The sequence below is a fragment of the Phodopus roborovskii genome, unplaced genomic scaffold (genome assembly GCF_943737965.1).
Source record: "Phodopus roborovskii unplaced genomic scaffold, PHOROB, whole genome shotgun sequence".
Lineage (NCBI taxonomy): Eukaryota > Metazoa > Chordata > Mammalia > Rodentia > Cricetidae > Phodopus > Phodopus roborovskii.
Genome location: NW_026126540.1, coordinates 26,843,877 through 26,859,679, shown reverse-complemented (window position 1 = coordinate 26,859,679; position 15,803 = coordinate 26,843,877). Strand labels below are relative to the sequence as shown.

At 38.9% G+C, this 15,803-nt stretch overlaps 1 protein-coding gene across 3 annotated transcripts in view; it reads right to left on the bottom strand.

The window, feature by feature from the left end:
- Arnt (aryl hydrocarbon receptor nuclear translocator) overlaps nt 1–15,803 on the bottom strand; it is a 72,451-nt gene that overhangs the window by 15,604 nt on the left and 41,044 nt on the right. For all 3 annotated transcript variants that reach the window (XM_051199301.1, XM_051199300.1, XM_051199302.1), the window contains 6 exons: nt 12,953–13,166; nt 9,652–9,865; nt 7,994–8,096; nt 5,666–5,731; nt 4,572–4,657; nt 2,006–2,082 (listed from right to left, as the gene is read on the bottom strand). In XM_051199301.1, the coding sequence (XP_051055258.1) occupies nt 2,006–2,082; nt 4,572–4,657; nt 5,666–5,731; nt 7,994–8,096; nt 9,652–9,865; nt 12,953–13,166 (760 nt within the window). The remainder of the gene's footprint in view (nt 1–2,005; nt 2,083–4,571; nt 4,658–5,665; nt 5,732–7,993; nt 8,097–9,651; nt 9,866–12,952; nt 13,167–15,803) is intronic.

Below are 15,803 nucleotides of genomic sequence, written 5' to 3'. Positions count from 1 at the left end.
TCAAGACCAACCTGGTCTATAAAGCTAGTTCCAGGATAGGATCCAATGCTACACAGGGAAACCCTGCCTCAAAAAACCAAAAGCCAACAAACAAACAAACACAGTAACAACAACAAAAAAATGGTTATAGACTGTCAGAAAAAAACAAATAGTTAAAAATAAAAGTCTTTAAAGAAAGAGTAAAGTAATATAAAAGAAAAAAGCCACATAAAGATGGGAAACACACAGGGAATCTGGATCCTGTATGGTGCTTTGTTCACTTTGAATTTTGTGAATGCTGATAGCTGCTGAGAGACATTGGATTATGAAAGGGACTGCTGATTTAAACCAGCATAAACACTTTAGAGATGTCTTGGCTTCAGAATGGAAGTTGGGAAATGTGTTCCACAGGAAACAAAAAGTTATACTTCTCTTCAAAACTAATAAAGATCAGATTTGATTGGGGCAAGCTCCTGAAAATCTTGGCTGCAGACATGATGAAAGAAAGCAAGAAAAACTACAAGACAGGTGGCATATAACCTGATCCCTCTAGCTCTGAGACTGGATGAGACATGATAAATATTGTTGGCTACAGAGTTTTCATGACTTACTATTTTCATGCCATCTTTTCATATGGCATGGATGGAGGAGGTTTGGTTATACAGTCCAAATGGACTTATAAAGTCAACAGATGCTTTCTACCTGATCAAACATAGAAGAAAAAAAAAAAAAACTTTGATTGATTTGTGCGCACCACATACTCCATACTTATGTTAATGCAGATATATGTTATCTTGAAAAGTTTATGTGTTTTCAAAAAAAAAAAAAAAAAAAGGACCAGATATTAATGAAGACAAGCTGTCCAGGTAATCCAGCCTCTCAGAATACCTTTGCTGCAGTTTCCTCAAAATCCTGCATCCAGAACAGCTTCAAAGCTGCAAGCTGAGAAGGTCCAGTTTCACAGATTATCCAGCCAAGACTTCAGATAAGTTCTATACTTTCCCATCACAGAGAGACTAAACAAAAAATAATACAGATAGCTCTCCCAGGACTTGACCATCATCTTAATATTCTCAGGGTCCCCTAAAGATGCCATCACCCCTAGACGATAGGAAGCAGTCTAGGAAACATGATGCCCACATTCCAAAGAGGTACGGTGGGTGGTATTTGGTCATTTGGTGAGTTGTGGATGTTTGTCAACATTTAGGGAAGTTGATTAAGGGTGTTATTGGTCATGGTCAGGAAAAAAGCTGAACAATGGAGATCAGATTCAGGGATGTCTTTCTGCAGGGAAAAGAGGAATACAGTGTAGAAATGATGGGACAAAAGGGTGGGTTGTTGAGTCTACTTTTGAACAACCACTAGTCTCAAATATTTTTCATCAGTATGGGTTGTTGTATATTGATACAAATTTAATGTTATTTTTGTTATACTGTATAAATGTTTCTACTCTTGTTTAAGGTATGGTGTCTATGCAGCTCATTTAAAAATGTAAAGTTTTAATTCTTGAAAGCTATTTAAGATAATAAAGATTAGATAATAAAGATAATAAAGGTTAGAAGTTGGCCATCTATAACAATCAAACTTGCAGTCATATAAGGTACTTTTACAAGGTTAAACAGATATATTTAGATAGATGGTCTTCAAATATTTCAAAGACCTACAGTAGATGGAATTTAAGATGCTTTGCAACATAAGACTTTTTCTTGACAGCGAGACAAGCACCAATTTAGTCATCAGAATATGATGGGCATCAAAGAAACTCCATATAGAGTTTGCTTTCCTTATGACAAACAGCTAGCCATTTGGGCAAGAAACTGCCCTTGCCTCAATTGTTGACAGTATATTGTCCAAACTAGACAAACAGGACATAAAAAAGGTGACTGCCAAACTTTGCCAAGACAGGGTAGAACGGTCCTCCAAAATTCCCTGCTTCTCAGAAATGTCTGTCAGATATACTAGGCCTGTTTATGGAATTTTCCTATTTATTCACAGAGTAAAAGAAAATGTGAAGACTCATACTTGCCTGCAGCCTGCCAATAGCCACTAAGCAGAATTTGCTCCCCTGGCCAGCCTCTGGGTCATCATCTGGGAGGGATACACCTTCATGAAGGAAAAGAAGCATGACTCATATATATCTCAAACCCAAACCCCTTTAATGGAAAGTGATTACAAGCTCACCAATACATTTCTGTATGAAGATACTAAGAATAAAATGATTTTTTAAAAGGTAGTTATTATACAGACTTTATTATATGCTGTCATTGTTTTGTGTTTGTGCTTTTTATTTTTAAGACAGAATATAACTGTCTTAAATGGAACACTTGTATCTGTAACCTTGACTGTTCATTCTGCTTCCCAATGGTAGAATTACAGACATATACCAGCATACCTGGCTTCAATATTTTAATTGTAACAAATTGGAAAATACAAGCCCTAGCCAAAGTTATCTAAAGACATGAACTTTATATATGCTACGTGTTTATACACAGAGAAGTAAACATTCGTGACTTACCAGTGATTTTTTTTAAATTAACAAAAATTACATTATCCAAAGCACCAAAATATATTCATAATCACAGAAGAAGGGAAAGAGAGTGCATCCCTCACAATTTCACCTTTCATTTTGATCCAGGAAAAAACATTTTCTTGATAGCTATACAGAAATAAGGATCACAATACATTAACTGTATGATTTAATGTATATAAACTGACTAAAAAGTTCATGTGTCATTATGTATAATAGTTCAGATTAACTTTTTCAATTACAATAATTCCTATTTATTGGCTACATGGTATGTACCACGAACTAGACTGTGCTTTTCTTACACTATATCTAATTCTCACAAAAATGACATACCTGGTGCTTTATCTCAAGTTCTAGATGAGAAAACGCATGTGAAGACTAAGTAATGTACCATAGTTAAACTATTAATACAATGCCAGAAAGCAGTGTAAGACTTCCCAAATCAATGTTAATTTCATCTTAAAATATATGGGGGCTGAGAAAAGGCTCAGAGGACCCAGAGTCAATTCCCAGCACTCACAAAGCCGCTCACAACTGTCTGTAACTCCAGTCCCAGGGCATCTTATACCCACTTCTGGCCTCCATGGGTACCAGGCAAACAGATGGTCTCAAGACATACATGCAGACATAACACCCATACACATAAAATAAATAATAATTAAAACTTTTCTTTTCTCTGCATTTCTGGCTTCTGTAAATCCTCATTTCCCAATAATACTCTTCCTGTGAGGAAATAATAAGGTAAGATTTGGAAACCCTTGTCAGTCAATTTAATAAGGTGATCTTGCTAGGCATGGAGAATCAAGCCTGTAATCCTGGCAGTTGTGAGGCTGAGGTAGGAGACTGCCTGGAATTCAAGGTATTAAAACAAAACGAAAATCTGACCCACACACCCTACCATGTTTGCTACATCCCTTATTTAATCTCAAATTCAAGTTAAACGACACTACTTACATCTAGACTTTCAGGAGAAAAGCCCTCTTAAAGTTATTGCAACCAAACCATTTCCATTTACCCCCCAAAGACTCACTCCCATTTCAGTTTTCTAAGATTAAACCGCACTAAATTATAATGTTTGAAGCTGGACATAATGGAGGCACACCTTTAATCCTAACATTTAACCCTAACATTTAACAGGCAAAGGCAACTGGGCCTCTGTGAGTCTAAGGCCAGCTTGGTCAATATAAAGAGTTCAAGGACAGCCATGGCTACATAGAGAGACCCTGTCTCAAATAAAATAAAATAAAATAAAATAAAATAAAATAAAATAAAATTCCTGTGTTTCTTTGCCATAACTGCTTAAAGACATTGTATTCAATGTAAACTATTATTATGAATTTGTATATTTTAAAACTGTAAGTTACTTGCTTACTCATTTTGTTCTGTTTTTGGTCCTTACATATACCAGGCAACTACTCTATCACTGAGCTATTTTCCTAGCCCTAATAACTGAATTCTAAGCCACCTATGTTAATTCATGTTTAGCAGTTCCAGGAGGATGCTGAGGTGGGAAAATTGCTTGAACTCAGGAGTTCCAGACCAGTAATAAATATGTATCTATTTTATATGCTAGAAATATACAGGAGTAATACTAGCAATATACTTTAAATTTTTTATTTATTTGTGTATATATGTGTTTGCCTGTGTGAGTTTAAGGGTACCACATGTGTACAGGAACCTGCAGAGGCCAAAAGAGGGTGTCAGATCCCAAGGAACTGGAGTTGTAAGTGGTTATAACCCAACACATGGCTGCTGAGAACTGAATCCACGTTTTCTGCAAGAGTAGCAAGTGCTCTAACTACTGAGCCCTCTTTCCAGCCCCCAATGATACATTAAATAAATAAATAAATAAGCAAGCAGAAAGTGGTAGCATATCTCTTTAATGCCAACATGGATCTCTGTGAGTTCAAGGCCAGCCTGGTTTACAAAGTGAATTCTAGCCAGCCAGCGCTGATACACATAAAAACCCTGTCACAAAAACTGCCCCAGAGAAACCTTGTCTCGCCCCCCCCCAAAAAAAGCCTTATTTATTGACACTTTTCTAAGTACTACGTAATTTCCCTACCTGCTGGAGGCCAGGCCTTGATGTAGCCTGTGCAGTGGACTACCACAAAGTGGGGTTCTCCTTCCTTCACAGAGCCAAGTCCATTCCTATAAGAGTTACAGTAATCAGGGGGAAATTCTACAAAGTAAACTTATCTTATAAAAGCACTAAATCATTTTTTACTGCTATGTGTGTGTATGATATGTGTGGGATAGCATGTACCCCCTCAATCTGTGGAGGTTGGAGGTCAGAGGAGAGAACAACTCTATGGGATCTGTTCTTTCCACCCACTTTTTTGTGGGTTGTGAAGACTGAACTCAGTTCGAAACAAGTGACTTTATCTACTAAGCCATCTTGTAGCCCCAAAGTATTTTGTTTTATTTTTCCCTTTAGTGTTTGTTTGCTTTTTGTTTTGTTTTTCCCTTTAGTTTTTGTTTGTTTTTTGTTTTGTTTTTACATTTGCTTGTTTGTTTATATATGTATGTGTGTGGGTATATGGAATCAGAGGACACCTGTGGGAGTCAGTTCTCTCCTTTGACTATGTGAGCACCAGTTGTCAGGTCTGGCACTGATCACTTTTATCAGATGAGCCATCCCAAAAGCCCACACAAAGCAAATTTTAAAGGGAAACAAAGCTAAAGTACCCTCAACTTTAGCTTCTTGGATATTCAGAAAAGTAATCACTGCTTGCCCCTTCCCACCCAAAAAAATAACCAACTTTTTAGTCCATGTTGAAGTAAAACACAAAAAAAAAAATAAGAACAGAAGAAAAATAGGTAAAGTAGTAAGCAACTTTCTTAAACAGAATGTGCAAGAGAAGCTTTTCAAGTTCAGAAACTACAGGGCAGTCAGTGTGGTGCACATCTTTAATCCCAGCACTCAAGAGGCAGAGGCAGGCAGATCTCTGTGAGTTCAATGCCAGCCTGGTCTACAGAGTTCCAGGATAGCCAGGGCTACACAGAGAAACCCTGTCTTGAAAAACCAAAACTAAGTAAATGAAAAGTTTAGAAACATTGCCAGAAAATAAATGACAGTGAGGTAAAAGAAGAGAGAGTGAGAGTTGTTAGAGAAAGTAAGAAACTCCATCTCTTGGTTTTCACTGCTTTGGATTTTACCTGCATCTATTCCTCAAAAAGCTCAGTCTATTCATGGAAGCAGGGTCCACAGAACTATTGCCACACCTGTTTTAACAAACAAAAAATAAAAGTTGCAGGGCTACGATAAATAAGCAGGATAAGAGGATCCAACTACACACATTAAACTGGCAACAAGAAAGTCAAGCTGAGCTTGTGAAACTTTCTATTGTTTTTGTTTGTTGTTTTAATTTGAGACAGCACCTTCAGGCCTAGGCTGGCCTGGAACCACCTAAGTAGCCAGGAAGTACTGTGAACTATTACAGGCATGTACCAACGTATCAGGTTTTATATAGTGTTGGGTACTAAACTCAGAACTCTGTGCATTTTAGACAAGCACTCTACCAAAAATGCCATATCCCTAGACCATTTAAAAACTTATGTATGTATGTATGCATATATGCATGCATGCATTATGTATGTATGTAAATATAACGTATTTATTTGGGATATATGTATCACTATGTACACGTAAAGGACAAAAGACAACTTAGCAGAGTTGGTTCTCTCTCCATTATGTGGGTTCCAGTAATCAAACTCATTGTTAGGCTTTCTTCCAAGTTTCCTTACTCACTACGCTACCTCTATGGTTGCCAACCCACAGATAGGGTCTCATGCAGCACAGAACGACCTCAAACCCCTTATCTGACTGTCTTTAACTCCCAAGTGATGAGATGACAACAATAATTTAGTAGACTACTTAAAAAACGTCAGGGCAGAGGGAGCTGGAGAGATGGCTCTTCCAGAATCCTGAGTTCAATTCCCAGCAATTACATGGTGGCTCACAACCATCTATAATAAGATCTGGTGTCCTCTTCTGGTGTGCAGAAATACATGCAGGCATAACACTGTATTCTTATAAATAAATGTATAAGTAAATAAATTTTTTAAAAAATCTTTTTAGAATATTAAGACTTTTGTGAGCCTGGTAGTGGTGGCACATGCCTTAATCCCCACACTTGGGAGGCAGAGGCAAGTAGATCTCTGTGAGTTCAAACCCAGTTTAGTCTCTAGCTCAATTTCCAGGACAGCTAGGGTGGTTACACAGAGAAACCTCATCTCAAAAAAACCCAAAAACTCCAAAAACAAACAAAAATCTGAAAAACATAGCCAGTCAGATGGCCTATTGGAGAAAGGCACTTACCACACAAGCCTTCTGACCTGAATGGAATTACCTCAACCCACATGGTCAAAGGAGAACACCACCTCAAACAAGTTTGTATTTCAACCTCCACACACATGAATATACATCCATATATCATGCACACACAAGGTATTGTTTTTCTAATATAAAACAACAAAAATGCCTGTAATCCCAGCACTTAGATCCTGAAGCATGTCGATACTGAGTTTGATGTCTGAATATATATAAATGGTTGAGGGGAAGGTAAGGTTATCACTCATGCCCTTTCAACCTTGATTTTTGAGGCAGGGTCTCTCAATAGGACCCAGGGATTATCAATTTGGCTAAGCTTTTCCAGAAATGGGATGAGCAGAGAGACCATGTCTAGCTTTTTCTGTAGGTTCTGGGGATTCAATTCAGGTTCTTCATGCTTGTGTAGCAAACACTGAATACTGAGCACATCTCCTCAGTTCTGAATCCATTTTCTTTAAAGATTTTTATTTTGTGTATAAGTGTTTTTCCTGTGTGGCTTATGTGCACCATGTAGGTGGCCTGTTGGCCAAGAAGGTCAGACAAGGATATCAGATTCCATAGAATCTGAGTCACAGATGCCTGTGAGCCTCCATGTGAGCACTATAAATCGAACCTGGGTCCTGTGGAAGAACAAACGCTCTCAACTGGTAAGCCATCTCTCCAGGACCCGTTTATGCGTATGGTGTTTTGCCTGCATGTCTGTGCACCACTTCCATGCCCGGTGCCCACAGAAGCCACAAGAAAGCATCAGGTCTCCTGGAACTGGACTAACAAGTAGCTGTTAACTACCATGTGGTATTGGTAATGAAACTGGGGATGGAAGAGCCCTTGAATCCCTTTTTATAATCAATAAAATAGCAACCATGAATCTTACTTACCCTATGGACAGTTGTGAAAATAAAGTAAGAAGACAAAAATAGGAAGAAACGAAGGGCCTACCAACTGTGCCTTAAGAGTAATTCTTTAAGTGTTGTTTCTCTTACTAAGTACTATATTAGAACTATGATAGAACATCTGGTTCTTGAAGATTAAATGTAATCCAATTGTGGTCAGGAATATAGCTCTAGAAATTAAATGTTAGTGCCTTTGACAGAAATGTAAGCCTTAGCTGCTTATTATCCCTACCCCAACACAATGCCAAGCTTCATACTCACCTCATTCGACAAATAAAGGATCTTCTTGAGCCCATACACATCCTCATGGAAGATTGTTGACCTTCCTTTTTCACTGTGCCAGTCTTTAGATCCAGGATTCGCCCTGGAGAAGGATGTGGAAAGCAATCTGAAGTTAGTTCTTGTGCATGGGAAAGGGAATAGACACAGGAGGCAATGGTCAGGGTCCACCCTGGCTCCCAGCCTCCCTGTTCATAAAGAGATGTTTTTTTGAGCCTTAGCTACTTCCATTCTCATCTAGGAATCTCACTATTAGCTCTATGATGGCACTAGAAATGTCTCTGGGTAAGGCATAAGTGGAAAGTACTTTAAGGAAGCAAGAGGCAAAGTATATCTTTTTGTTGTTTCAAATAACTTTGTATTTTGTGGGCATTGGTGTGGTGTCAAATTCCCTGGAACTGGAGTTAGAGACAGCTGTGAGCTGCCAGTGGATGCTGGGAATTGAACCCGGGTCCTCTGGAAAAGCAGCCAGTACTCTTAACCGCTGAGCCATCTCTCCAGTTCTTTTTGCTGTTGTTGTTTTGCCTTTTGAAACAGGGTTTCTCTGTGTAGTCCTGGCTGTCCTGGAACTCACTATGTAGACCAGGCTGACCTCAAACCCAGACATCTGCCTGCTTCTGCCTCCTGAGTACTGGCATTAAAGACATGCACTACCATGAATGACCAAGCTAGGTGTATTCTCATCTTCTGATTGTTTTTACACTATCTTATTATTTTGCTGTTGTTCATATGTGTCTACTCATATAACATGGAGGTGAGAAGACAACTCTGTGAGTTTTCTCCTCCACTCTCACATAGGTTCTATTGATCAAGCATCGGTTGCTGAGCTCACAGGACAAGCTCCTTTACCCACTAAGCAACCTAGCCAGTCTACTATTTAACTTCAAGCTGGGAGTGGGGTTTAAAACACTTAATTTTACATGCTAAGAAACATATCTGTCTGAAAACAAAACTGTTTCTCTCCTTTATTTATTCAAAACACAAACAGCAGTAATCTTTGGGGAAGCAGAAAACTAGAGAAATGAAATGTACATAAATCACAAAAGAAGGGAAAACTAAGAACTGAAATTAATATGAACGTGTCCACTGCAGAGATACTGGAATTTCTTGCATTTTAACTACCAGTTATTTGTTCTCCACTTTGTAACTTCCTATACAGTCACCTAGAACAATTGTGACTTATTCCTCTACCCAAATGTTAGCAAAGGACTGAATCTCCTTTTAACGGGTGAAGGGGAAATGACACAGTAAACATACAATGACAACAACCAAGACCTTTATACACTGACCAATAACAACTCTCTTACAGAACCTAGCACAAAGTCAAGCACAGGTAATTCCTTTATTATGTGGACACAGGGGAAAGAAACTACTGTATATTTTAATTTCCCTACTTTATTTACAGTATAATTAAGATACAAATTAACCCAACCACTGATGAAACATTTTCTAAGAATGAGCCACAGAGTAGATATTTTACATGTGAACAAAATTTAACAAGTATATTCATTAAGGAAAAATTTTTATAAGCTCTACCAGATTCAACAAACCAATGTAAGTGCTTAATTAAATGTTACTAATGCCTCAGCAAAGTGAAGACTTTTCTTCCCCCACTCATTTGCGATCCACCCAACTCTCACCTGTCAGGGCATTTTCTGAAGTAGAAAGCTGTTCTCGAAGTTTATCCACATCATCTGGGTGCACCTGATCATAGAGTGTACTCCCAAACCATTCAGACTGCGGTTGGTTCAAAACAGGAGTCACTGAGTCAGAGACATAAACCACCCGGCCAGTCTCACATGAGACAATAAACAGAAAGCCATCTGCTGCCTCCAAGATCAAATGTTTCAGTTCCTGGTCAAGAAAATAACTCAAAGTTAATAGTGAACTCTGAAAAACTATATATATATTTCTAGTCATGGGAAGCAGCAAGACTCTCTGGTCTTGCTCCATTAGGAATTGAAGGTCATATCTCAGCCAAGCCATGGCTTCCCACCATAAATACCCACTGGCAAAGTTTTTTACAATAAGTATTCTATTTCTCTAAGTTGCTAGCCACCTCGTTCTCTTAACACTTAAGGGAAAATAAAAAGGTTTACAATGATGAGATTTTCAGAGGGGGACAGGGATCTTCTGGCCTTGGACTCATGACAATCATTTAGCTTCAGCTTCTCAAGGACTGGAATTAGAACTAACACATCTAGCTAATAACTAGCTTAAAAACAACAACAACAACAGACAGGGTCTCATGTACATCAGTCTGAACTCAAACTTGCTACCTAGTGGTGGATGATGGTGAACTCCTCATCATCCTACCTCCACCGGGTCCTGGGAGTACAAGTGTGCAACACCACCCTGATTGTATGGCTGTCAATTGACCACGGCTTTGGGCACCCTAGCTCCAACTCTGTCAAGTGAAGTACACTCCAAGCCTCCAACAGCAGACTTGTTGACCCCATCCTTTCTGTGCTCCTTTGAGGATCGCTTCCCTTTCCCTCTCTCCATTCAAGCTTATGACACAAACATTTCCTAATTCTATACAAATCTTCCCTCAATTTGTCCAGAGTATGTTATTATTACATTCAAGGATTTAGGTTTTAATTTTTAGGCAGTAAGGAACCATAAACACATAATTAGATTACTATCATTTTGAGGGTAGATTAAAGAGGATAAAAGCAGAGTGATCATGCTACACTCAATGGTCCTATTCTCTTTTGCTTGTCAATTATTCTCAACCTTCACTCTAAACCATCATCTCTGTTTTGTTGTTTTAAGTGATTTACTTGCATCTTCCTGATTGCCAATTCAGGTCCTTCTTCTGGATCCTCATCATTTTTTTATATTCAATCTCTCTCCACAATCTGCTAATACTATCGAACTACACTCAATAAATGTCCTTCTTACTTAGCACCTTCTGAAAGTCCATTTCTGCTCCAAGTTCTCTCCCTTAGTTCACATGTTATATGTAGACATTTCTTAAGTCCTGTTCTCTGATCATCTTCTCTTTTCAGAATCTATACACATGCTTCCACACCATGAAATAAAACACAAGCCCAAAGCTGGGCATGGTGGAGAATGCCTTTAGTCCCAACACTCAGGAGGCAGAGGCAGGCGGATCTCTGTGAGTTCAAGGCCAGCCTGGTCTATAGAGTAAGATCCAGTACAGCCAGGGCTACACAGAGGAGCCCTGTTTTGGAAAAAAACAACAAAAACAAACAAACAAACCACCAAAACAACAAAAAGTCAAGACAGGCCACCATGCCCTTCCCCCAATAACTTTCTGATTTACAAGTATCATTTAACTGAAAGTAACTCACAGAGATGGCCTGTATCTTGACTGCTGGGATTAAAGCAACGTGCCACCATGCCCATCACCTAATTCCTTTTTTTCTTTATCTACACTCCTATAAGCCTCATTTATTGTTCCTCTGTTATAACACTAGCTTTGTTATGAGTTATCAACTTACATATCTGTTTCTACCCACAAAGTATCTGATTTGCCACAAAAGGAGCATACCTGGAGTTTGTTTAATCAATACCGGCAACTATTCTGAGGAAGTAAACTGAGTAGTCTATGTACATAGCTATTAAATGTGCTTTATGGGCTAGCAAATATACCATCCTATTTGGAGAATTTACTCCTTTCTCTCAAGCCATATTCCTATAATTCTTAGAAAATCATGCTGATATTACATTAAATGTCCTTTGCCTTATTCTTCATATGCCTGTACTTTCTAAAACTTCCCACAGTAAACACACATTGCATGTATATTTATATTTATTTTAGATAAGGTCTTATGTATACCAGGCTAGCCCTGAGGAGGATGACCTGAACTTCTTACTCCTACCCTAGGGCTGAAATTACAGGTTATGGGGTACCACATCCAGTTGTATATGGTGTTGAGGATCAAATTCAGGGCTTTGTGCTTTCTAGGTATGAGCTATCATATATCTTTTTTAGTTCTGAAACAGGGTCTTGCTATGTAGCTATGGCTGGCCTGGAATTATCTATGTATACCAGGCTGGCCTTGGCTTCCTTAGTACTGGGATTAAAGGTATGTACCATCATACCCTGGCTGATCACAGATTTTTAATTGAAATGAATTTGTTGGCTTCGGGTCCTCTCATTCAAGTATAGAGACTAAACAAATTTAGACAACCCACTGTTATATATTTATCACATATAAAATATTAACAAGCCATATGGTCACCATATACCTCTTTCCACCATTTTTCATTTATGTATTTTACCACTTACATATTTACTATGTTCAAATTTAGGTCTTTCTTCTGGCAGTAGTGGAGATTGAACCTAGGGCCTCCAGCACAGGAGGTGAGTGCTCTACCAATAAGCTACAGCCATAGCTCTTAGATGGAAACCTGGGTGATGGGAAGTATTTGTGCAGTCTCTGTTTTCATATAAATAGCAAATCTAACAGAACAAATCATGGAGCAACAGGGACTGCCTGTTAGACTTCTCTTAAGACGGGAAGTTGCTTCAAGGCTGAGACAGTTTTCTTTCATGTTCTAGAATCCTGAACCCAAGGAATCCTTGTTCCATGAATGTGGTAACTTCTCTGAAATTGCATCCTTCTTTTACTTCACAGGCTGTATTTATGACTCAAATTAGAAAATACCTAAAATCTTGCTAAACAGTTCTCACAATTCTTGTCTACTTCTCACACCCCATACTTAGTTACAGTCAAGGACTGAGATTCATTTTTCCATGTGGTTTGATGCTTCCTGAATACACAACCTCCTGAAGCTGGGTCACTGTGGGTGGAGGTAGATACAATATATGAGTTCAATGTCACTGTTGACAGTATAGTGAGTTGGAGGCTTCATGAGACCTTACCTCAAAAATAACAAACAAAAATCCCACTAGATTAATACAAAACTTTCAACATATATACCCAAGAGTCACTTTTAAGTTCCAGAGACCTGATCAGTGAGGAAAGATGGCTTATAGGAACCATCAGTGGATGTGTTGCCAGTTCCTCTCAAGGACTTCATGTGAGAAACGGCCATTCGTAAGATGGTTAGCTTGTCTGGTTTTCGAGCCAGGGCACTACAGGTAGGTACCATGTCCGACAGTTCTGTGATGTAAGCTGTCATCTTGTTTCGTCGTCGTCGTTCTATTTCACTATGATTTTCCCTGCATGGAGAAAGAGAGAGAAGCTCCGTTCTAGATGGTCACATCTGGTCCTTTAGTATTAGGAGAGTAATATGGACACCGGATCAGCTGCTGAAAGATGCAGTACTTAGGTTTGATGAAGTTCAAGTCTCAGAAGCCAAGATAGTCAACCTCATGCAGAGAAAGCATGAAACAAACTAACAAAATCTAGACAAAGAACAAGCATATAATGCCTCTCCAGGAAACCACTTCCTCTAAATTACCATTTCTTCATAGTAAAGAAATGTTTTTTAAAAATAGTAGTTAAAGATGGGTGTGGTGGTGAATGCCTTTAATCCCAAATGTCAGGCAGATGCAGGCACATCTCTGAGTTCAAGGTCAGCCTGGTCTGCAGAGTGAGTTCCAGAATAACTCTGCCTCAAACAACAACAACAAAAACAAACAAACACAATAATAATATTTTTTTAAATATTGATTTCATTTATTTAAGTTTCTAAGGGGGCAAATCTCAGCTTCAATGACTACATGTTTACTAATTAAAATACCTAAAGGCTAGAAAATACAATGACCAACTTTTGCCAATTTAAGAAAGTAGATCTATAGCTTATGAAAGAAATAACAGTACAGAGGCCAGACATATATAATATGTGCTTACAACCCAGCATTTAAAAGACCAAAGCAAAAGAATTTTAAGTTTGAGGCCTGTCTGGGCTATACAGCAAGTTCTAGGGCAAATTGAACTCTTTAGTGATAGTCTATTCTAAAGAACTAAATAAGGCTGGGCAGTGGTAGCACATGCCTTTGGACCCAGCACTTGGGAGGTAGAGGTACACAAACCTCTGAGTTCAAGGCCAGCCTAGTCTACAGAGTGAGTTCCAGGATAGTCAGGGCAGCACAGAGAAACCTTGTCTTTAAACAAACAAACAAATGAGGCCAGGCCTGATTATAATCCCAGCAACTGGGAAACTGAGGTTAGAGGATCATCATGAACTTCAAAGTGAGTTTAAGTTCAGCCTGGGCTACATAGTAATATCAGTCTCAAAACTACCTCTGCACACCCCACCACCACCACCACTTGTTTAAAGGAAGAGAAGAAAAAGCAGCAGCAACTACTACCTCAGACTGGGAGTTTAGTTCAGGTGGTAGAGTGCTTGTCTAGCATGCACAAAGCTCTGGGTTTGATCTCCAGTAGCCCATAAAACAGGTGTGATTGTGCAAACCTGTTAAAAGTTTAAGTTCATTTTCAGCTATATATCAAGTCTGGGGCTAGCCTGGAATAGGTAAGACTGTCCTTTAAAAATAAAAAGAAAGAAAGTGGGAGAGGGAAATGGAAAAGGGAGACCATGTATGGTGATATCTGCCTTTAATCCCAGTACTCAAGAAGTAGAGGCAGGTGGGTGTTCCAGGACAGCCAGGGTTACATAGTGGGACCTTGTCCCAAAAAGGAAAAAGAGGGGAAAAAAAAAACATTAAGTATAAATTCTCTTAGTATATTAAATGCTGCTTTGTTGTAAGTTTCTTATGACATTAAAATGCAGAATTGAAAGAGTCTAGAATTGTATTTGTTACGCTAATGCACAAAATCCTACCTTCTTTTCTGGGTTTGGAAGTGCACTGAACTGAAGAGAGTACAAGTTATTATGTGGCTCCTCAGACTGGGCAAAATGTATGGAGGGAGCAAGAACAGAGTAGAGGGATATATAACTGAAAGCATGGAAATAGAACTTGGATTTCACCAGGGTAACAGAGATTTCAACTGAGATAACAAAGGTCTTAAAACTGAGGCAGAATTACTATATAACTGTTAAAGAGGAATAATCTAAGAGTTGACAATCAGGAATTCTAGAAAGCTAAAAGGCTGCTCAGGGCTTGTATGAAGTTTCCTCAAAGAGAAAACTGAACAGACTGCATTTCAACTCTTCAGCTTTATCACCTTTATGTACTTCTTTTTACCACCTATGGATCTATTCTGTAGAGAAACACACCCACACACACGCACACACCTAACACCAATGTCCTTGTTATAAAATGAGCCAAATGAAGTCAAAGGATTAAACGGCTTTCCCAGAGCTGTCCTCCTCCCCAATGCAATGCTTTCCTCACCGCCACCATGCTGACTCAGGTGTCTGAGGGTAAAAGCATTAGTAGTAGTAGGAGGAGGAGGAGGAGGCATGGGTTGAAACAGCCACAGAATGAATTTGTGATCCAGCTTGAAGAAGTAATACAAGGAGAAAATGGTAAAAATATCTGTATTAACGACCCAGTTACTAGTAAGCATGCCAAGTCAAAGACTAGAACAGCAAAGTTTGGGCATAAAGTAGTACTCTGTACCATGGACAGTAGCCTGAAGAGAACTAACACAGGGAGTGGCACTGCTCACCCACAGCACACAGAGCTCTAAATTCAAGCCCTAGTACTCCCTCAAAAGGAAATCTGACTGTAGAGATTATTTACCTGGAAATGATGGATGGCACGTACCTGCAATCCTTGCACTTGGGAGGCAGAGGCAGGAGAATCATGAGTATAAGGCCAGCATAGGTTCATAAGAGACCCTGTCTTGAAAGAGGAAAGAAGGACTGATTCTAGAGTCTCTTTCCAAAATACAAAAAGATCCCACTTCATAGGTTCACATTTAGTTACTTTGCCTAAGACATAGAA